Source organism: Heteronotia binoei, chromosome 6, assembly GCF_032191835.1.
Source record: "Heteronotia binoei isolate CCM8104 ecotype False Entrance Well chromosome 6, APGP_CSIRO_Hbin_v1, whole genome shotgun sequence".
In the NCBI taxonomy this organism is placed as follows: domain Eukaryota; kingdom Metazoa; phylum Chordata; class Lepidosauria; order Squamata; family Gekkonidae; genus Heteronotia; species Heteronotia binoei.
In genome coordinates, this window is record NC_083228.1 from 55,038,548 (window position 1) to 55,063,060 (window position 24,513).

Sequence of the window (24,513 nt, forward strand, 5' to 3'; positions counted from 1 at the left end):
TGTGCATTGTCTTACAAAGAATGGGTAGATGCACAATAGCATTCTTCCATGAGTCAGGATGAGGCCAAAATACAGCAGCATGGTAACAGGTACGCTGAGAACTGTGCTGTCCTACATCCTTTCAGGTCATAGTCCATCTTTTATGGAATGTCTGACAGCATTACATGCTGTAGACTCTACAGTTTCTAGCATCTAGAACAGGTGGCCAAACTTGCTTAAAGTAAGAACCACATAGAATAAACATCAGATGTTTGAGGGCCACAAGACATGAACAAATATTACACATATGTCTTTATTAAAACTCTTAATACTTTGCACAGAAAGATAAAATGCAACACAACTGTGCTAGGAGACTTTCTGAAAAACAGAAGCTGGGGATAACAGTCCCCATAAGACCAGCATTGGAAAGGTTAGGGAATTATTTTTTGGTATTTTTGGTATCAGTGGGAAAAGGATGTAACATGTAAATCACTGACCACTATCTGCATCATTACACATCTCTCTGTGCCTTGACACCAAGGTTAGTAAATACAGCTCCTACAAGAGCTGTGAAACTAAGGGGGGGGGGGGAAATGTTGCACAGCCCTCTTTAATTCCATCCCTCCTTCCAGTGGTTCCCTTGGCTCTTCTGCTCCCTTTCCCTGCTGTAGATCTCCAGGTGACCTCTGTGGTGGTGAAGAGTTTACAAGCCTGACTCTTTCCTCCTCCTTCCCCACTTCACATGGTGGAAATTGCTGCCTACCTTAGGGTCAGTACTCAAGGCTGAGGTTCTGATGCTAAGTACACTTACTTGAGAGTAAGCCTGCATTAAGTTCCTCCTTGACCTCTGGGAGCCACACAATATGTGTGAAGGAGCTGCATGTGGCTCCCAAGTCACAGTTTGGCTACCCCTGATCTAGAAGGACATGAAGTACCCATCAACCACTGCCATCTAGAGTTTAAAAGGCCTGTTAGCAGGTGGCGGGAATGATCTTTCTTTGCCTATGTCCCTGGTGAGCTGCAGCCAGTCTGAACAGACAGTATTGAGCAGGGCTTTTTACAGAAACGGCATGTTGCAGGAACTCATTTGCATATTAGGACACACCCCCTGATGGCACCATTGTCTCACACAGGGCTTTTTATCGAAAAGGTCCAACAGGAACTCATTTGCATGTTAGGCCACACCCCCTGACACCAAGCCAGCTGGAACTGCGTTCCTACTAAAAAAAAGCCCTGGTACTGAGCAAGATGAACCAATTGTTTGACTTAGAATGAGACTATAAGGAAGCTTCATATGCTCTCCATTCCTGCAGAGGTCTTTCCCTGCAACATCCATCACCCACTGAAAACACATACTGGAGGACATTAGCCACTACTTACAGGTGTGCTGATTTAGTGTCTAAAGGAGGTGGTTCAGGAATGAGTCCAGTTAACTGGAGTAAATCAAGGGAATTGCGAGCTCCTGCACAGACAGAAACATGCTTGCGTTGTGCCATTTTATGAGTTGCTGGGAAAAGATACACTATGATATTGTTAATAAATAGTCTTCTGAGATAGTTGAGGACTACTGTAAGGTTTACAGGCTTCTTCTCATGTCTGCTCCACCTCCGTTTTCTTTGAGGGGAAATGACTCATAATACTTACAAGCGTCTCTAGAAACAAAAGGCTGTCAGCATACAGACAAGTTACTATTATGACATCTTGCCTCCATTGTGGCATCATGCCATGTGATGCATGAATTTCCTACAGCCTCTCTGATCCCTCTGGATGAAAGTAAGACTGCTAGGTGAAAGTAAGACTGCAAAGGAATGCCTACTACAAGAAAATATGCATAGGAAATTTGATTGTATCTTGTATTACATTTCTAAGAAAGAGTAAACACATGTAAGTTTTTTTCATTGTCTTCTGGGGAAAAAACACACTGCAAAATGAAATCAATGTGTAAGAAACATTTACTGATGATGATCGTAGCATATGCATGTATTCTAAAATTGTTAAGACCCCAGGTCCAGCTGAAGTCTGTCAGTGCTTAAATCCCATTGAAATTAGTGCAGCTTAAGTTAGTTGTTACTAACTTAATCTCTTAAGTATAATTAAGTTGAATTGGTCTGATGGCATCATGAGTCAAACATCCAATGCTTAAGCAAGCATCTCAAAGTGGATTAAAATGGAAATCTCTGCAACTCGCTATTCCAGATCACATACATAGAGAACCTGGTGCATAGAACTTTATCTGAAGTGATGGCTAGCTGCTTTGTAGAGCACTTTTCTTCTTTTAGATTTTTCTTATAAGATTAGTGGTTTTAAGTTTTTACCTGTTTGCATTCTGGAAATCCACCGAAGCATACAGTTTGTGTGTGGAATGAAGACAATTTTCAATTAGCATCCAGATCTAGCTTTAATTATGTACAGTTATGTGAGCCTTTTTTGCTCTAGAATATGGGTATATTCAGTCAAATGCATATCAGAAGGCATCAGATTACAATGTAGAACAGAAAGACAGTATCTGTACCTGAATGTGCATCTAATTGAAATCTATGTATTCTGGTTCAGCAAGTTATACATATACATACTGACACCTGCTTTCACACAAAGATTATTAGATAGATAAGGACATTTATTTTAAATGGGCAAAGATCTTTTACATGCAATGCATGTATTTTGTCCCCTATAGTACTGGGAAATAAGAAATACAATACTGAGAATAAAGAAATGCAATATGGTCAAACCCACCAAGTGTTCACATGTCTGAGCCAGGGACTGAATTTGGTCAGCCAATAGATATGTTTGGGTGGATTCCATCATTCATCTTCTCACCACAGTGATCATTTGTGGCTGAACATACGAATTGTCTGTACTGAAAAATGTATTTGTTTTCAGGTAATGACTGTGATAAATTTCATCTGTTTTGTTTGACTTACACATGGGCTGTTTTCACACTGAGCTGATACATGTAAAACCATCAATGACTCCATGGCTGTTTTCGCACTGACCTTAATCAGCAGCGACGCCCCTCTTCACCGTGCAGGATCGGCGCGGATTTCGCACTAATTGCCACGGAGTCCCGCGGCTTTTGCGGCGCAAACGGAAACCGCCAAAAACCAGTTTCCATTTGCGCCGCAAAAGCCGCAGGACTTTCCGGCTCTTCCGGGTGCTCCGCGGCAATTAGTGCGAAATCCGCGCTAATCCTGCGCGGTGAAGAGGGGCGTCGCTGCTGATTAAGGTCAGGGCGAAAACAGCCATGGAGTCACTGATGGTTTTAAATGTATCAGCTCAGTGTGTATCCCATTTAAGCTCCTCTGTCCAAGAATCATTGTTGGTTATCAGGTTTTCAATGGCATAAACATAATATGAACTGTCTGTCTCAAGTCAAATGGAATTTCATGAACACTTGGACATTAATAGCATTTAATTATAAAGCAGTTAATTGTTCTCAGATTCCAGTTCAACAGAACGGACCCCAGTCCCTTTCTTAAACGCTCATAAGATAAAAACAACTCTTCTTTGTTGTATTTATGCTTGGAGGGGGGAAAAACATACTCAACATTGACTTTACAGAAATTTAAGTACTGCTAACTACTTGAGACTTTTACCGTTTTCGCACACAGCTTACCTCGCAGTCACAATTCTGTTCCCTCCGCAGCGTCTGGTCGGATTTCCCACCATCTGCGCCGGAGTTACAGGAAGTGCCGTGGCTTTTGTGTAGCAAACGTAAACCGCTAAAACCCAGTTTACATTTGCTATGCAGAAGCTGCGGCACTTCCTGTAACTCCGGCGCAGATGGTGGGAAATCCGACCGGACACTGAGGAGGGAACAGGATTGTGACTGCGAGGTAAACTGTGCAAAAATGGTGATTACTTCAGAACAGGGAGACTTCCCAGAAACATCAGGATCCCTTACCTGTGCATCATGTTCCTTTGGAATCAGCCACAAACACTCAGCAATCTCTGAAGTCTAAGAGCTTCTGTATCATCACTGATGCAAAAGTAAAGAATGAATTTTCTGTTCCACTTTTTCACATTTACTATTCCTTCGAGCCTTCCCAGCACTGAAAATGATGGATTGTCTTGAGATGATAGTTTCAGAGGATAGCCGTGTTGGTCTGTAGTAGGACAGTTAGATTTGAGTCCAGTAGCAGCTTAAAGACCAACAAGTGTTTCAGGGTATAAGATTTTGAGTAAAAACGTATCTGACAGAGGGAGGTTTGATTTTTGAAAGCTCATACCCTGAAATGCTTGTTGGTCTCTAAGCTGCTCCTGGACTTGAATCAAACTGTTTTTGATGATACAGAAGCTTCTTAAGAATCTCTTTGATGAGCCCTGGGAAGAATGAAGTCCTGCTAGCCAGTGCAAAAGTTGTTCCTTGTGTGCGCCTCTTGGACGTGGTGGCACAGAGGAAAGCACAGTTGCCAGAATCCACAGCACTACTTCAGAGCTGACAGGCATATCCCTCTCAATACACAATGGGAAAACAATAAAAAGTTCTTTATTTGAATGTCTCACCCTCCCCCCCCTTTTTTTTGCACTGTAAAGGTCACTCTGCAACATATCCAGCAGGATGATGGCATCTATATTTACCGTTTTCGCACACAGCTTACCTCGCAGTCACAATCCTGTTCCCTCCGCAGCGTCCGGTCGGATTTCCCACCATCTGCGCCGGAGTTACAGGAAGTGCTGCGGCTTCTGCGTAGCAAACGTAACTCCAGCGCAGATGGTGGGAAATCCGACCGGATGCTGCAGAGGGAACAGGATTGTGACTGCGAGGTAAGCTGTGTGCGAAAACAGTATACATCTTCAGCCAAGCTGCTTAAGAGTGGGATTGCGTCATCACAGAGAGGGTTCAGTCCCTGAGCATCCTGGCCAGGGATCGTCCAGTTCCAAGCACAAAGAAGTTGGCTACTGACGCTCTACACTTAATCCATACAATAACTGATGTTTCCAATTCAGGACCATTACAGCTACAGTGCGTTGTTACATAATGCGTGTTTATTTCAGTCAAAGAAAACAAATATACATAGGTATAAGATGAGTTGCCCAAACACAGATTTGCCATTATATAACTTCATCAAAATGAAAATATGGATCCTAAAATAGTAAATACTTAGTACAAGATATAACAGTTTCAAAAGGAACAAATTATATATGCAGTACGGATAAACAGGTATGGGCTAAGCAAACTGATACAGAAGATATTTCATTATGGTTTTGATTTTGATTTTGTGTACTGTCAAATAGAAGATAAAACAATAACTTGTGTAGGCTTCTAATATGCAAGATCATAACTCAGCTTGATTGCACAAATGGCTGCCACCTGAATGGTAAACCACATACAACTTTCAGTGTGCATATACTAACATGGCAGTTTGAGCAACATACCCAGATACCTGTAATTCAGTTATAGTCTTTACTGTTCTAGATCAAGCTAGAAGAGTTTACATCTTCAAGAACCTTAACATGAATCCAATCCAAACTCAAAAGAATGATTTTGTTGGAACTATAGCCTCATTGCTTGCTGCAAAACAAACAGGTTCCAATAGCACCTCAATGACTAACAACATTTATTACAGCATAACAGCTCATTTCAGTGAGTTTCATTGGAATAAGGGCCAAGTATATGAAAAATGTCCTAAAGAAAAATCAACTTTAAGCATTGAAAGTGTGAGTTGACATCCCCAAGCATTTAATACCTGTTGCTTCATTGCATGTCAGTAGCATTTGTATATGCCTGACACTGTAAAAAAAAAAATTGGGACAATTGCTTTAGAAATCTATGTTGGCTATTAATGCATGAGGTACCATCACAAACATCAGACCCTGAATCTGTTGTAAATACAGTCAGAACAAACAGTTTCAAATTGGAATTCATGATCTCGCTCTCTTACTATGTTGACAATAGTTTCAAGAGAAACGTATCTGTATTATGAAAATATTTCATCTGACACACGGATTGAGATAATGCTGTTAACATTTTTTCCTGCGTGAGAAAGGTGGACAAACAGAATGCTGAGCTGAACTGTAATCTGAGTGGGATATAAGAATTAATTTGCCTATCTCAATAAAGCTGCTAGTAAATAAGTTAAGAAGCCTACTGACTGGAAAGCATGCCATAGGTTAATCTTACTATGTAGTTTTACTGATCATCCTAAAGGAAGCAGTACCCAAACCAAAATCCATTCACTATTATGAAGTGAGAAGAATTAATATTCAGAATAATGGGTAGTGAAACATACTAACTATTTCTAAGGTTGTAAAATGGGTATATACAATCAAACCAATACAGACAAAACTTTTATATCTAGCTAGATTAGAAACTAACTTTGTTTCTCTCATTCATCTGCTTCTTTCCCCTCTAATAAGCTATTAATGATAAAGAGTTTCTACCACAAGAGTTCCTTGTGAAGTATTGTTAGCCAAATACTTAAATCAAATTTTAAAACACTTAGCAATACTTTATACAGAGGCTCTGTACAACTGTTAACTGTAAAGCATTCCGTATCACACTACAAGGCTGCTGCTCACAGCTTTTTTTTGTTGCTATAATAATGTAAAGAGTAATTCCGAAATAATGTGTTTTCACTGTATATTAATAACTATGAGTGCAGGTTCCTGAGCATCATCGCTGTAATGTCATTTGTCAATTATCTAAGTCCCCATCTACCATTCCCCCGTAATTGTAAAGTGAGTTAACTTATAGCCCTGTGCCCCTGACCACACAAAAACTTCCAGCATTCAGAGATTTTAATGTAATGCATTATGTTAGTATCTGGATTATTCACTCTTTGATTCAAAGACAGCCTTGCGGGTCTAAGGTAACTGCTTCCTTCTTTCCAGTCTCATTTTCATTCCAAGTTAAAAATCAGGTGCCACAAAATTGCAGAGAAAAGCAGAAATGAGTAGCTGGTGGAGAGAATGTTTCTCGAGCCCAGGCTTTTGGCATTGCAGTTATTGGAATAACAGCAGTGAACATTCACTCCAGGTGCTCGTGAGCCTTCCCTCCTTGCTCGCTCACAGAATGACCTATAGGAACAGGACTTCATAATGCCACCTAAAGAAATTCAGAGGTAAATCCAAAATATATTACAGCATCCATGATTATCTATCTTACAAACTTGAATGAGAACATCTAGGTTGCCATCTTCAACCCACTTGCCTTGGGCAAAGGCTAGTGGCCATTTTAAGATCATAGTTAAGTAGGCCATAGACATTTATAATATCATTGTATTGTAACGAATACATAGCCACATACAAATAAACTCCCTTTACTTATGCTACATCTAGAAAACTGAAAGTCTGTTGGATAGGTCAGATTCACAGTTTGGCTATCTATAACAGAAATTCATGCCAACTTCTTGGCTGACACTTTTTCGGGGCACTAACTTTAACTACAGTAACAAGAACTTATCCAAAATAAAGGAACAGAAAACATACAACATCTCTAGTTTTAAGGCTGAATTAAGGTAGCCCAAAACACTGGGGAGGAATTAGTTTGTCAGTTTGCCTCCAAAATGTATGGTTATGCAGAGAATAAGACTCAGACACTGTAGCACTGCCAAATCAAAGACAGAAAATACAATGTATTAAAAAATGATTGACACAAGCTAATTATTTCCACTGCCTACATTTTGTAACCTTCTTTTGGCCCCCTGTACCTGTTTCACTAACAGAATTTTCAAGGGCTTCTGTGGCTTGAAGTTACTCAACTCGATGCTTTTGGTTCTGATTAACCACTTACTTGACTGTCCTCTTATGACTGCGCAAGCATCTGATGGTCCAGGACATTGCTCAGATCCTTGTCTGTTACATTCTTCATCATTTTTACCTACACAAGTATAGCATTGCAGTGCTTCACCTGTCATCAGTTAAAAGCACACAAAGGTCTTAGTTGCAAAGAACAGTGGGAAAATAATAACTTTAAAATAAGGATAAATGTAGTTCAATTGTATACAAAATGCATCAGAGAATTTTGAAAAACCTGAATAAAAGTAAGTCCTAAGATTTTTATAATTAAGAATGTGTTTTTTTAAAGCATATCTGGTTCATAAATAATAGAACAAACAGAACAAATAATAAAGTTTGACCAACAAAGTTTACTTCTGGGTATCAACTTTCACGTGCATGCTTAGACACAGAAACCTTATACCCAGAAGTAACCTTTGTTGGTCTTAAAGCTGCCACTGGACTCTAACTTTCTTCTGCTGCTTCAGACTAATACGGCTACCCACCTGAACCTGGACCATAAATAGTTGCAATTCAGTATATGTAATGTCCTAGAATTCTAATTACAGCCAACTAAAGAGGGGATTATTTAAAAAACGAAAATGCCCACATGCATTTTTATTTTTATTTTCTAAAATGCCATCAGATCAACCAGAATGAAAGAAAATCTACAAGTTCTTGGTCCTATAAATTTCAGCATGGCACAGAGCTCCTCTCTCCCTTCCCACGACTTTTTATTCCAAGCTCGGTGATCAGAATTAAATGACTAATTGTGATTTTTTTTTAAATGTAAGAGCCATTGTGCTTCACCATAGTTATGCCATTGGCAAATTGCATTAAAAAGCTAGTATTAGTGTAACTGAAGCATCAAAAGAAAATCTTTGCTATATTTATGAATCCAAAAGATGCACCACAAGTGCCAACGTAATTTAGACAATTGGCTCTTAATGGTATATAGTATACCTTGAGCTCAGTTAGAGCTGCCTGTCATATGTTCACCTCCCATCCATTTAAATGAGGCACTGATCCTATCAAAAAAAGAGCAATCCTGAAGAGATCAAACACTAAAATGCTATGCTATGGAAAGAATGGAGCAAAATCACTTACTTTGGGAGATGAAAAACATGCTGAGAAGGACCAAGGAGGCAAATGGCTTCATCATGGCGAGTCAAGGAATGTGCCATTAAACAAAGTACACTGTTTGTCATTAAAGCTCTAATGCTTATTCAGCATAGCTAATCCTCTATAGAGGATGATGTAGAGGATGAAGAGGTGTGCAGGATGCTACTTATCTAGCTTATTCTGGCTGGCCTTTGAGCCAGATCAAAACTCTCCAGCCCTAGAGCCTTCTCAAAAAGAATCTTTATGTAAAAGAAAATGATTTTTGCCCGTCCTCAAGTCACTTAATAAAGATGTTCAGAGACTATTTGGCATCTTGTCATAGACTCCCAAGTGCTTCAAATTAAATACACAAGCCTTAATCCTGAAAAAGAACCAGATACCTCAATTTCCTTCCAGCATGATCTTCCAACATGCATGGAGTCTGTTGATTTGTTTCCTCCACTAGTTTCATAGCAATCAACAGAGCTACCCCCAGATTTTGAACCTGCACTTTATGCTTGTGCTTTGCTAAATGAAGCTGTAGGATTCAGCATCTCCACAGAGCTCTCCACAGAGTATGTCGGTATGGTCTTAAATTCTTTAAAACTGGGAGATACTATACCATTCTTCATAAGAAATTCCATAAGCAGTAGAGCTTCTCTGGATGATGGGGCTCGCCAAACATATGCTGAAGATGCTATAAATGCTAGGTTGGGGCTATTAAAAATAACCTGAAGAGATCATTTTTTTTCTGTTTGTGTTTTTTTGCAGAGGACATCTCAGTCTGTCAAGATCCACACATTATGGTTCTTGTGAGCTGCATGCAGCTGTAGATGCTGAATACCCCATACCTGGATTAAAGGGACCATCGGTTCCTGATCCCTATAGGCACTTTGAGAGAACACCCATTGTGTGCAGTTAGCTGGACTTTGAAGCAAGAAAACAGGACTGAGCAGTTGTGGGGAGGAGAGCAGTTTCTTCAGGAAAGTGGCATGGAAGAAAATATTAGACACCCGACTCAAGACATCCTTTGCAGCTGCCTAGTACGTTTAAAGGAGTATGCCAAACGATCCAATTCCGCATCTTCCACATGATGTTTAGTTTTGATCTCACTTGAACACTGCTAGTGACTGAGTTGGAGGAATGAAGATTTAATCAAAAATTCTTAGGTGATAACTGAATCAGCTTTCAGTTAATTTAGAAAAAATTTCCGGAACAGCCTTGGGAGACTAACATTGGAAAATATAATGATTACTATGGTTTCTCTTGGACTAATTCTGAAAGCACACAGGCTAGAAAGCCACTGATAGATGGTATACAGTGCCATGTAAAAGAATTACCAAAGAAGTAAAATTAAGCCATACTTATTTCCAAGATGGAAACAATTATTTACAGTAAAGAACCAAAGAGACATGCATCTTACTTTTTCAAGTCTTCATTTTATTTTACAAATCAGCAAATGCAGAGCCAATTTACACACCTTAAGGCAAGAGTCCCCATGCAAGTAATACATGTTTATATTAAATCCAAAAAAGACATCCAACATGGGAACTCATGTACAAAGGGAAGGCTAGGATAAGCAACTTGTAATTTATTAAAGACCTTGACAAATCTCCCTGATACAGGAACTTTTGAGATCAACTTGCTATGAATTATACTAGGAAAAAATTTGCAAACAATAGCAAGGAATTCTGATAGTCTTCTTAGTACTGCATACAATCAAATCAATATTTTAAGAAAAAAATACAGTAGTGCATACAAAAACGTGAAAATAGATCCCGTCCACATCAATGTGTAGACATCAGTGTGCCAATGGTCATATTGCACTCAAGATTGAAATCCATGATTTTGGTTAAAAGTTAGCTTTTCCCCATTTTGGCAATCAGTTCATCACAAATCTTTGTCAATTCTTCTATTTCTTTATTCTAAAAACAAACCAACCAACAAAGATTGTAAACATTTGTTAGAACAAACTTTTAGTTTACCATTATGGGTTGGATCCAGACTGACAGAGAAGGAGAGGTAATTTCTACCAATTCTCCTTGCAGTCTCCCAGTTTGACCCTCATGCAGTTTCTGGGGGAATCCTATAACCCAAAGAGAAGATCAACTGGCTACAGCAGAATGGGGGGAGCAGGAAGTTTCTCCTCTGCTGACAGAAGTGTTTCCTGTTAGCAGAAAACTTAGTCTGGATCCAATCCATAGTCTGGACCATTTTGTAAATCTTCAACTCAGTCAATTCACCTCTACCCCCATCCCACCCCCAACCCTTTATAATTACCCAACTGAAGAGCTCTATTCCATTGGTTAAGTACAGGAGCTAACCTTTTAATGTTGCAAATAAACACTGAGAAAATTCTGTTTTTTAAACCAAAGTTTAGCTTGCTCAGCTCAGTCTCCAAAAATGGGATATGTACATAAAATGACATTATGGGCTGGTTTGAGAAATACTCATTGCAATTAATATGTAGGCGGGGAAAGCATGCCTTGTCTCCCTATTCCACTTCACATACTGATATAAATATCTATACCTGATCAAATGCAGTGTGTTTAGGTTCTATATCTGCAGCCTAGATTTAATATAGGAGATCAACCACATGTACATCTACACACTGGATTTCATAACATCCAGATATTATAATACTGCATATTATATCTGCTGGAATTAGAGGCAAGGCTTGCCTGGAGGAGGGGGTCCAGGTGGCTTTTCCCCACTCCACATTATACAGGGCTATGTATTGTCCAAACTAGTTCAAGGTGTATGCAAAGCATTTGTTTGTAGTCACTGCATGGAACAACCACCATTGGGAGAATGTTGCAGCTGATATCTACACAATGCTCATAAAATACAGACCAGCTTTAATGGGAACCAGATGGTAGCTCTTCCAAGGCTCTTTGTCAGTGGAAAGCAGAGAGCTCAAAGCACAAGTCATTCTGTAGACCACTGGTTAAGTCCTGGCTGTACTTGTGTGATGAATGCTTGAGTATGAATGCACATAGTTTTGATTATGTGATAATTAACTGTGACTTAAATGTACTAGAAATCATTAGTTAGTCCAAGTAGTGACCAGACTGTCCCATTCAGGATTTGTTTAGGGATATAACTGCCATATTTGTGTTGCATGTACCAAATACAATGGTGCTTCTACAATTAGTTTTACAATGTGACTTGCAGCAAGTTACCTTTTGTTCCAGTGTTCTTTCCAATGCATCCACTTTCAGCTGCTCTTTACGGAGACTAGCCTGGTAAGCGGCTTGCTCTTGCTGAGCCTTGCTGCGGACTTGTGCAATTTCAGCATTGGCTCTGTAGAAATGAAAGAGAGTGACTGAGGAGGAATGTCTTCTTTTGATGTCTTCTGAATAAGAAGCATGTGCACATCGATGCTAATAGGCAATGGAGTCAGAAGTTTCCAGGGCACAATGTTACTTCAGCCACAGAATTTGCAAAAAGTGGTTCCATTATTGCCTCTCATGCCACACAATAATCCAGTAGGAATTTTATTACAAGAAAAGGCTGCATGTGCACTATGATTGTGTTCATCATACTGTGCATGTACACATTTTGGTAGTGGATACCAAAAGCAACACTGGGTTTAAAAAGCAGGTGCCTACCTAGCACTTAGGGTTTGAAAGTTTAAGCAATACCTAAAGAATTCTCAGAACCTGGGGGTGAAGTGTCTTCAGGAAATGGGTTGAGCAGAATTTCCAGTAATTCAGTGATCTCTATAGCTTTTCATTCCTCATATCATACACAGAAGAAATGGTTGAATGTTAGAACATAGATGGCTTGCATGTAGAGGGTCTCAAGTTCAATTCTTGGCCTTTGCAGGTATGGTTCTTGGGCATTTGCCTGGGAATGGCTTTCTTTGCCTGACCCTGGAGAGCCACTGAACATCACAACAGAAACTATTCAACTACATGGACAAATGATCTGACCAAAGGTAAAGCAGTTTCCTATCTTCACAAATAAAGCAATAAAGATATGTAAACAGATGCAACTGACTTCAGTGGCATAGTCCTATATAGGCCACCATAGACTGTTTTCATTCAGAACAGAATTTTGATAAGTTTGTACCTTTACAAATTAACAAGATTCAGAGTGCAAAAAATATGAACTAGCAGTAAACTAGACGAAGGCTTTGATCAACAATCCAGGTCTCTCCCCCTCTCCCTTTTATTGGTAAATACCTGTCCAGTTTTTCCTCTGCATGAATTTTCAGGGCTTGGTATCTTTGCTCCTCTTTTTTTACTCGTGTTAAGTATTCTTGTGCACATTTCTTTAACACTTCTTCATTCTTAAATGGAAAGAATAAAAAATGTTACTGTAAGATTCATGGATGAGATGTCAGATTTTTTTTAAATCTTTGGGTTGATCAAACTCTACAATCTCAAATCTATCACCTCTTTTCATAAAACACAGTAAATGGACGAACTTTTGGTTAACATACAGTACTCAGATTGTAATACTGCCTACATTCAGATCCTGCAACCCAGGGGCTAGGAAGGAGCAAAGAAGCAAAAGAAGAGCAAACACAACACAAGAATTGGGGAAAACAGGCCACACCTTTATTGTACACAACCACAGGACCACTGGAGCAGCATGGGGACAGATACGGCATTGGTGCCTGCTGCCCCATGTTACCCTGTCAACCCAGCTTGCCTACTGGGGGAAAACTGCAGAGTGGTAAGCTTCAAGATTCCACAAGAGCACAAAACACTGTGTGGTCCCTTGCCACCTGGTAGTGAGAGCCAGCTGACAGGCCCTGCCCTGGATATGCTGCTATAAGGCTGCACCTTCAAGGCCCTGGAAGTAGGTCCCCAAAATAGGGGATGTGGGCATGTAGGCATTAACTCCCCCCAAATGGATTCATCCCAGTGTCCAAACCACCAGCCAGCTATGACCAAAACACAACCTGTAACAAATGAAACAGTGGGTGGGCAGGCAGAAGAGTTGGTGTAAAGTGAGGGGAAGCCCTGGTGGTGGCCCAGCTAAACAGGAGGGGGAGGGCAGCCTGTGCAGGGCTCGCACATAGAGGCAGCCCTGGAACTCCATCCCATCCCCAGTGCACTCATGTGAAACCAACCTCTGCCTCCCCTCCCCACAAGCAACATGTTGCCAGCAGGAGCTGATGAACAGCATCATTCTCTCTCAGCTCCTGCGCAGCAAAGAGAGCCCCAGGCAAGTCTGGGGCCACTTCTTTTGGTGGAGAAGGTAGCCAAGAATGCATCTTATCAATTTATAATGGTTTGTCAATTATGTCTTTTCTTGGAGAGGAACTGTCTCACTACATCAAGCCCTTAGTCATAGGAATCTCAATTAAAACGAAAGCAGAAGCTCATAAGTATGACAGATAAATATGTAGATGGCAAGTTTACAGGTATTTATTCACAGTGACTTACCTTCCTAAACCCTTCAAGAACTTCTTTCATTTTCTCATATCTTCTAAAAAGATCTGCTAAAGATTTTTCCACTGAATTCAGGTCTGCTAATGCTTGCTCTTTTTCCATAACCAGTTGTTGAACTGTGTGATGGGACATTGACTTTTCTCTCTGCTCATCCTCTGTTAGAAACAATGACAGAAGGTTCTTTTATTTTGTTTTTGGACAAAGGTATTCAAATTGATCACATCTCTTGACACTGGTATATTTTAAATGAAATGCTGCTTAGCTATTCTTCTTTTGCAAGTGCAAACAGGGAAACTTTTGTACGAACAAGGCCTTTTGCCACCACTGTTAAAGTCAAAGCATGCACCTTGCCTCACTTAATAAACAGCAACTGTTGTCTCTGCAAAATCAGGATTTCAGCATATGAAAATGAGCTCACTTTGAAGTCAATAACAGTCAGAAGATCCGGGCATCTGGAATCACCTGGACTCACACACACCACCAGTTTAACAGAGACTCCTCAAAGCAAAAACAAAACCCATCCCAAACAACCAAAAGAATAATGAATAATAAAGAAGAGCATGTGCAAATTAAATCACCCCATCCTGCTGCAACAAAGTCAAGACCCTAGTAATGCAACTACATGGTGGCAAACCTGCATTGTCTTCTGATTTGAGGCCTATAACAAATTCCAGTTCCTTGATAAGAATATCTGCATAACATATTTACTGACAGACATGTCTGCTGTACATGTGAAAAATACAACAGTAAAAAAGGTATAGTCCCGCACTTCAGGATTAAATTTCCTCCATATATCCTCCAAATTTTCTTGTTTGACCAATTCAAAAAAAGATTTTGGCAATTTTCCTTCATTATTTTTTTTTTACCCCCAGACCTATCCAGTGTGTTCTTAATTGTTCCATTAAAGTCCCCCATTATCAAAACTTGGTCATAAGTCAGTTCATCAAATCGTTGTATAATGTCTTTTTAAAAAGCATCCTTTGCACCATTTGGTGCATACAGTCCCAATAACAACTTTTTTTTGCATTTAACATTATTTCTACCGCTACAAATCTTCCATCTTTATCTTTAAACACTAATTTCGGTTCCAATTCTTGTTTAATATAGAAAATCACTCCCCTTTTCTTCTGTTCAGCCAATGAATAAAATTCTAGTCCCAGTGGTTTATTCCATAAAAATCTGTAATCCTTTTGTTTGATATGCACTTCTTGTAAACAAACTATATTACAATTTTGCTTTTTAATCCAATGAAACGTTGCCTTTCTTTTTTGCGGTAAATTTAGTCCATTTACATTCCAAGATAATAATTTGTAATCCATCATGGTGGAAATTCTTTATGTTTTTCATAAAACCTACGCAGTTCCTCTGTGCTTGTAATTGTAATCCTTTTTTCCTTGCAGCTCAAAGCTCAGAACTTCAGGTATTATCCATCTATACCTCATTTCATTGTCACGTAATTTTTCTGTCAATTTTTTGTATGCTTTTCTGTTATTTATCACTTGTCTTGGCAATACTTTCATGATTCTTACTCTGTTGCCTCCCGCTATCAATGTCTTTTCAAAATTTTAATTCAAGATTTTTCCCACCATTTCTTTTGTCATATATCTTATAACCACATGTCTTGGTAGATAATTTTTCTTGGCATATAGTGAGTTCACTCTATACATATAGTCATACATGCTTCTAGTTCCTTCAGGATCTTCCTCCAAAAATTCTGCAATTATTCTTATTATATATCCTTTCAAATCTGTCTCTTCATCCTCAGGTACTCCTCTCAGACATATCTGGGTTTCCATCAATTTGTAGTCATGAATTGCCACCTTTTCTTGCATTTTTAGCAAGGTGGAATCATGTACTTTCACTCTCTCTTCCACCTCTTGCACTTTCTTTGATGGTACCACAGTCTCATTTCTGAGATCTTCTATATCTTTCCTTAGCTCTTCAATGTATTTTCTAATTTCTTTTTTAGAAGCAGTTATGTCTCTCACCCCTTTCATCATCCTGGCTTCCATTGCTTCTAACTGCTCTTGCATTTTCTCCATTGAGGCAGTCCTTGCACGCGTTAACTTATATTCTGACATTTTAAAAAAACACCAAAATTTTTCACCTCTCCAAATTAAATTTAAACTATCAGGTTTGATAGAGTAAGGCTTGCCCTTTTCAATAAGCTTAATTTTGCTGTCCTCAGAGCCTCCTGGGCTCAGGTATTAATTTCTGAAGTTTTTATTTCTTCCAAAATGGTGGTCGCGACTTTCTGCTTCCCTTAAAAAAAATTTTTCCTTCAAAAGGCTTCTAAAATAATTATCAGTGATAATGTCCAATAGTATTTACCTTATAATTGTCACCACTGTCAGCTTCACCAATTTTTAATGTCCTGAACACTTTAAAAAATTTGTTTAAATTTTGACCTCCTAGCAATGGCTGCCGATGTTTTTCTATGATATTATAGTCCTAGAGTAGGCTAGCTGCTTCAATGATTTCCCTTTTCCATCCGACACTTCCTGCTTTTCTTGCCACCAAATCCCGTTTTCGCTGGTAGAGAGATCTCACGATGCTTGACGTATTTCCTGTGTTGGCTGTGGGAGCTGCAAGTCTATGACGATGGGGCTTTTTCTCCAAAACCACAAGTAGACAAAACAATAAATTCCTTTCCACTTTTTAGCACTATCCTTTAAATTTACAAAGTCCAAATTTCGCCCCTTCTCCCGTTCTTCTTCCAAGCTTTCTAGATTTCAATTTCCCACCTTCTGATTTTATTTTGTTTAACTTTAATTAGTCCCGGAATGAAAGTTAGCCATCTGTACCTTTTCTGTAGTTATCCAGATCAACACCGGTCTTGTATAGCTCTAGATGTTTAGCAGTATCAAAGAAGATTAGGATCATGTCGAGTTTATGTCAAATAAATGACTCTGGAAACTTCTGCAGATGATGAAAATGTAACTCATCTCCGGAGATCCCTCAAAGGACCCCCCCCCCCCAGCACTCCCTTTTAGCCAAGGTAAATCTCCTCAGAGTTTCCTATGCATATATTGGACTGATCTCTGACTGAGAAAAGTAGGCAGTAGGCATTAAATTGCCCTCCACTACCCCAAACAGAAGCCCCAGCCTGCTCCCCTCTGAGAAGCAATTCAGCTTGGCATTTTCCAACCTCGGAAGTCCCTCATGGCCTGTTACTTCTTTAACAACTTGTACAGAAAACTCTTTCTGTAATTGAAGCTCATGTATGTGCCCCCAAGAATTTGCATTCAAGCATTACATAAAAGCACCACTGAAGAGACAAAGAAAACAAACCAATGGTGCAGTGGGAAAATAATTTATTCCAATATAATAATAACCCCAATATGTTTTAGCATTGAACTTCTTCAGGGGAATCTATACATATGTAAAAAAGAACCCAAAGAGAAGCACCAGTAGACTGTACAGCTATCTTGTGATCTTTATTTCATTTCCAGTGTAATGTCATATTTGAAGTGACCACACATCTGAAACACATTTTTGTCAGAGGAATGCTCAAGTCATCACATCAAAGAAAGAAGTTGCACAAGCGGCTTGCTCATTGCCTTTTTAACAAATGTCATCCTATGAATATAAGGCTGGAGATGTACATTTCATTAAAAAAATGTGGAATGTTATACCTTGACCCTAAGAAGGCTTACTTGGAAGTAAGCCCAACTGTGTTTAGTGGGACTTGTTCTGAAGTATGTTAGTGCAGGGTTCCAGCCTGAGAGGCAAAACTGCACATATCTTTTTGATATATATTTAGAAATTATTTTTTCTTCTAATTTAATAATAGTGTTGTCAAGTTGCAACCAATTTATAGCAACCCCACAGAGTTCTCAATGGAAGAGATGCTCAGAGATGGTTTGCCATTGCGTGCCTTAGCGTAGTAACCCTAGACTTCCTCGGTGGTCTCCTATTAAGGATCTGACAAGATCAGGCTAGCCTGGGCCATCCAAAACAGGGTTCTAATTGATACCAAATATTTACTTAAAACTATTTATTTGATTAGAATTTCTGATATATAGTTGAATTCTGAAAAGAACACCATCTGTTTTTATTCTGACCTATAACTACAGGACTTGATTGCAAATGACTCTTTTCACTGGTGCCTTATAATCCTACACAGCCAAACAAAATGGTGCAACAATTATTCTCATCAATACTGCACAGTTTCAAAAATATCTCCTCAATTCAGCCCTGTGAAGCACTAAAACTGATACCAAAGAAAGATTGCAGTTTTAGAAATATTGCTTGAGAAACTGAAGTGAGAGATACACAGGATATTTCACTGATTCCAAACTGAATTTGAAGTGGAGGATTAATTGTAGCTTACTTTCATACACATGGAAAGGAAATAAGAACCACTCCCTGTAAGGCAATTGGTCTAGAACTTTTCTGTAGCCATATCCACCTAATTGTAGCAGTTATACAGAAAATATTATTTTCAATATATGTATTGGCACAGGCTTCAAATACATCTCAGAGTAACTAAGTAAAAACCATCACAACTACATTATCAAATGTGGACATCTATTTGCATTATTAAATGAGAACATACACTTCCCCCCACTTAAGTATGTGGGAATTTTGATATGCTCTTGCAGCAGAAGAAGGGATATTTAGGATAATCCACCATTATTCACATGGGAAAGGCATTACAAAACAAGGCAGTTAAGCAAGCTACTTTCTCAGTAGTTACTCACTTCTGTAAGAAGTGGGTAAAATCAGCAGGAAGCTACTGAATAGGGATAGGCACAGACTGGAAAAATGCAGTTCATGTCAGTTTGTGGTTCGTGGGTGAACCATGAACTGTATCAGGAGGTTTGTTCACAAACTGACCTGGTTCACGGTTCATGGCCCCACAAACCCTACTGAAAAGGATGACAGTCTCTTTACATGGGGTTTGCAGAAAGCCAAAAAAACAGCTGAGCAAGGAGGAGCAACATGCTCCCCACCACTCAGCTGTTTCAGTCTGCCTTGTTCATCACTTTAAAGGGACTGCACAAGACAGCCCAAAAAACAGCTGAGTGCTCCCCACTACTCAGCTGCTTTTGGGCTTTCACAGACTCTCTTGTACAGTTCCTTTAAAGTTTGAAGGGACAACACATGACAGCCCCAAAGAGCTGAGAGGCTCCTCGCTGCTCAGCTGTTTTTGTGGCTTTTTTGCAGAACAGATAGCAGGAGTTTAAAGGGACCCCGAGTCTCTTTAAACCCATGCTTTCTGCTCTATCCATGAACTACTTTTAAAGTTCATGACAGTACATACATCACAAACTCTGGTTCATGAACCATGAACAGAGAAAAATTTATGATGAATTTTGCTTTGTGGTTCAGTTTGTGCCCATCCTGACTATTGAACCACAGCCTAACATAAGCCTAAACATGAGATGGCCAGCAAATGTGCTTGTCTGGTTATTTATAAGCCACTAGCAAGTTATGATGTTCATCTGAAATGAACTTTTAATTAAATTTGTTAAAATGTTTATATCCCACCGTCCCTTGTGGTTCAAGGTGGCATTCTTCTGAGTTGGAGAATTCTGCTCTTGAGAATTCCCCAGCTTTGAGAATAGCTTTGGGGGAGAGTGGGGGGTAAGGCTGCTGCAAGAAAGAAGCTGAAAAACTCCCATGTATGAGAGCATTAATGCATGCAACTTTCGTTTATGGCCCCTATTTTTTCTTCCCCCCACCCCAGAACAGCTAAGAAATCATAACCAAGAAATCTTTACATTTTAATATATGTCCGGCTTTCTTAGTAATAGAATGGTAAAGTATGTTAAAAATCAACTTCTGAAATCCATGTTTAATTCTATTCCCTCAGTCCTTTTTATACCTAATATTTCAGTCTTTGAATTTTGATTAACTGCTACAATCCATGCATCATTGTGGTCTTCACATTATTTCTCTTATTTCTTCATAACCCATTTCAAAGTATCTCATCCTTTAACTGTCTCAACTTTCTGATGCAAACCCCACCACACTCCATCCTCACCTACCAGACATGAGAAAACAGCTTTTCATGTTATGCCGAAGTAGGGAAAAGACACATTTATTAACTTCATAGTTCTGCAGTAAGTACCTTCCCTGTAAGTGAACTGAATGACTTGCCTCCGTAAATGGAGCCACACATATCTCCATGGAACACACATGCTGTCTCATGAAAGATGGTGCAATATTGCAATAATTTCTTCACTGAAATATGTGGTCAAAAAGTACATATGAACTGTCCCCTGAAACGTCTATCAGTAACATGCACAATGCAACACTGCATGTAGTTTGTAAATCACTGGCTCATCTGTCAACAGGGAATGACAAAATATGCTGCCAAACACTATTTGATACTGAACCTGAGGTTAAAGAGGGCAATGAATCCCACTCTCAAATCTGCCAAGTCTTTGGAAACATGTTAGTTTTCCAAGTCTGGTATTCCCTAAGAAGACAGCAAATACACAGAATAAAAGCGAAAGAAAAAATGCAGTCTGCAGGTGCCAAAGTTGGCAAAAGCTTTACTTACCAGGCTTGCCTTTGTTTTGGATTTGCAAGCAAAGAACAAGAAGCAACAAAAATGGAAGCAAATAGAAAAAAAATCAGGGAATTTATCAAAGAAGCAGAAAAGCTTAAATGCAACAATCTGAAATGCAGAGAGTACAATATTCCTTTAGTTCTAGGATGGAGAGATTCAAATAATCATTTTGAATGAATGAACTGGGTGCCAGCTGTCTAATGCAGGGATAAATAAATGTATGAATGAATAATTCAACAAGAGGAAGTGTTATAAATGTGAATAATGGTTATATATAAGACTAGTACAAACGGGCTAGTACAAATGGGCCCAGGAAACATTCAAAGCAGACACATAATCCTTGTGTCTAGCATGAGTTCTCTGAACAAGTAAAAATATAACACTTTATGTATGTTGAGAAAAAATGAACAGATTTAACAAAGAAAAATTATTTGAAGACAGACAACATTTCAAAGGTAATGTGCCGAAGGAGACTAAACAAGCACTGTGGCAAATCACTGCAGAGTTCCTGTATCAGAGCACTAAGCCTGAACTAAGCTCACAGGCATTTTCGGACCCCTGCACTTACACTGTAGCCACTAACAAGAGTTGCAGTTCTAAACAGTGCATTAGTTGCGATGTTATTTAAAAGCCCCATCAGGACCAGTTGACCTAATTCAGTATTCTATCAAAAGGGATTAGTACAATATATTCAAGCTGCGGATTTATAAAGAGCTCAGAAGGATCTTTCCAAGCTGTGAGCAGGAACTGTTCTGATATACTTTCTTAAACTGGGCTAATTTTTTTTTCTGCAAGAGAGAATGGAGTGAACACTCCTTGGGAGTGGAAACGAGATTACAGAAACCATGTTTTAAAAATCAAAGCCACAATGAATGTGCCAAAACACAAAATGTGCAAAGTGCCTTGCCCTCTGGGAATCGTACTTTCCCTATAATCAGCCTACACTGGTTCTACCACCCGGGTGGCCAGAACTGATGCACACAGGCAGAACTGCAGTCAACATGGAATATAGTTACAAATGCCTCCCAAAAAGGCAATGGAAGATAAATTCACATGACTCTTCTTTTGCATGGAAAACAGTGATTTAGGCCAAACACCTGAACTTTGTCTAACAGGATACTGCCTGAAAATGGCAGGTAAAGGCTTTCAACTTATTTTGGATGACTTTCACAAGAGTTACATGAACATCTGCATATTTCTTATGGTTCCCTAAATTCAAGCTATTATTGAAATTAGCAATTTCAGTTTAACTACAGTTAAAAATAAGAATCAGAGGGTATTCAGTTTTACAGGTGGGGAAATGACAAAGGACTACCCCAAAGCATGTCACAGTGACAAAGTAAGATCCAAAGCTTCTGGAGCAAGATTTCAACAAGAGGACAAGGATAAAATCAAAACTACAGATGCAGTGAACTCAGTCCCAGTAGTCATAATTTCAGTTAGTAACACCAAAGGGAAGAAATAAACAGTGCTCAGAGACTAGTTTTAAAGCATATAATCTAGTAAGTGATCTGGCTCCAAGAACTGCAAGGATATGAAACCGTCTAAGAACAGTATATAAGCTATCTGAGCTCTTTGAAGTAACAGAAGCATTACAACATAGTGATGTTGGAGGAATATTCTAGGGGCTGATTTATGTCAAGGAAGAAGAATGAATAATGCAGAAAGGAATAAAAGTTAAGTGGAAATGGTCAAGACACTTTTCTGTATCTTGATTTGGGGGAGGCCAGCTTATTACATAGAGTTTAAAACGAATGGATATCTTTGGGCAAATTTATTTCACTGGGAATGCTCCAAGCAATAGCCCTGCTATCAGAACCAAACACAAGATGTTCACAGTGCACACTGGAAACATGTAAGAATGCATGTATTGTGCTGAAAGACACTGACATGGGAGAACTAATAAAAGGAAAAAACCAGGCAAGCATCATGAAATGCACACACAGGAACAGAAATAATTAACTGGAGCAGGTGCAAACACCACAGTTTATATCGCAATAAAAAGCACAATGAAATCTTTAATTTCATAATTCTGACTGGCGCAAATACTTCTGGGTTTGTTCCTAAAACAGAAGCCCCATATCTGACTTCAGCTACAAGATGTACGCCCAGGCAACTGATACTTAGCAGAAGATAGCTGCTACTCCCCTGCTAAACAGGAATTTCCCCTTTTCAATTTATTTCTGTCTGAGAACACACCAGTGGTTACACCGAATTTACTTGACCCATAGTTACCATGGACTTAGCTGACTTACCAAGTCCCTTGGATTCATCAGATGCATGCTGACATGGACCAATATTGCTCCGCTTCCGATTGTTACATAAACATTTTAAACTCTTCAAAGTTACACTCCTCCATGTAATGTCTGAACAGACATTACATCCCAAATGAAGTAGATATAATTAATAACTGACAGTCTGAGCTGGATTGCACAGTTTTCTAATATCATTTATTTTGAGACCATAAGCTTCATAGGCAATAAATTTGTGATGCTCTGCTGATAAAAGTGTTCATAAAATAGTTCTACTAGACCAGGAACGCACAAATCAAGCAGGTGGTTGGACCATTCATTAAGAGGCACTGACTGGAGCTATGGACTGCTTCACAGCTCTGGTCATTGTGCAGTTCCATCTTGGTCCACAACTATTGGTATGGGTCTCCAAGTTCCACTTCTGAGCAGTGACTCAAGAAAGCTCATACAAATTTTGTTAATGTATGGTACTGGACTCTTGTTCTTTTCTGGGCTGAGAGGCAGTGTTCTGATCCCTGACTGGGAAATTTCTTCAGGTGGGTTGCCATGTTGGTCTGAAGCTATAGAACAAAGTTTGACCAGGTGCCACTGAATTCAAACTTTGTTCTGAAAAATTTGTTTGCCTGAGACAAAGAATTTTTTACTGTTGTAATTTGGGGTCAGTAGAGGCTTGTACTGCAAGCATCTCTGTATGTTTGGAGTGGGGTTGAGGGCTCAGACCATATCTTCCCAGTGGTTCCAGCCTTGTGATGCCACTCACAGGCCCTCAGAGAGAAGGGAGATTTAGAGACATCCAGTTCCTCCTCCTTCTGTCTGCTCCTGCACTGGAATGCTCAGATGGTAAAGTCAGTGACCTTCTCCCAGACCCTTTTAAAGGCAGGACTATAAATTGCACATACCCCTTTGCTGTTTACTGTCTCTCATGAGGGAGATACCCCCCCACACTTTATAAGAAACAGGAAGCCATCTCATTTGCCAATGCCTTGAGCATGCACCCCTCTGAGCCCTGGGTGAAGCCATCGATCAGCTTTAAGACCGGCAGACACTCTTTAAAGGGGACAGACTGGTGTGTCACAGCCACTTCTAGTCTAGGACTGGGAAATCCCTGTCTCCTGACATAAGCATGCCCCCTACCCATGAAACATATGCTCCATCCAGAGGATGGATGCAGCATATATTTGTTAGGCAGTGGGTGGGATACATTTTGGAATGCTGCTTGTCTCTCTCTCTTCCAGTTGGGAGGTTACATTCTGAATGCTCCCCTGTCAGGGAAATTTCTGCTGTATCGCTGCTCTGAATGCAGCAGACGTTTCCCCAGGTGGTGTTCACAATGCTGTGCCTCTCACAGGGGAAGCCGTGTTCTAACAATTCCAGGCCATGTGCTGTACATCACATCCCTATAGGATGCATATTGTGCATCCCAGTCCTAGCTTCAAGTCTTCAGCGACAATAACCACTCATGTCCAGCATGACTGGGAAGAAATCCCCCCCAACTAACTCAAATATTAATATAGGCTAGAAATACCAACAAAGTAAATGA

General features: G+C 39.5%; 1 protein-coding gene across 10 annotated transcripts in view; it reads right to left on the bottom strand.

The window, feature by feature from the left end:
* Positions 1-10,215: 10,215 nt before the first annotated feature.
* Positions 10,216-24,513, bottom strand: part of TACC2 (transforming acidic coiled-coil containing protein 2) — a 211,028-nt gene continuing 196,730 nt past the window's right edge. For all 10 annotated transcript variants that reach the window (XM_060241487.1, XM_060241490.1, XM_060241486.1 and 7 more), the window contains 4 exons: positions 14,196-14,356; positions 12,984-13,090; positions 11,979-12,099; positions 10,216-10,721 (listed from right to left, as the gene is read on the bottom strand). In XM_060241487.1, the coding sequence (XP_060097470.1) occupies positions 10,656-10,721; positions 11,979-12,099; positions 12,984-13,090; positions 14,196-14,356 (455 nt within the window). In that variant the 3' untranslated portion in view covers positions 10,216-10,655. The remainder of the gene's footprint in view (positions 10,722-11,978; positions 12,100-12,983; positions 13,091-14,195; positions 14,357-24,513) is intronic.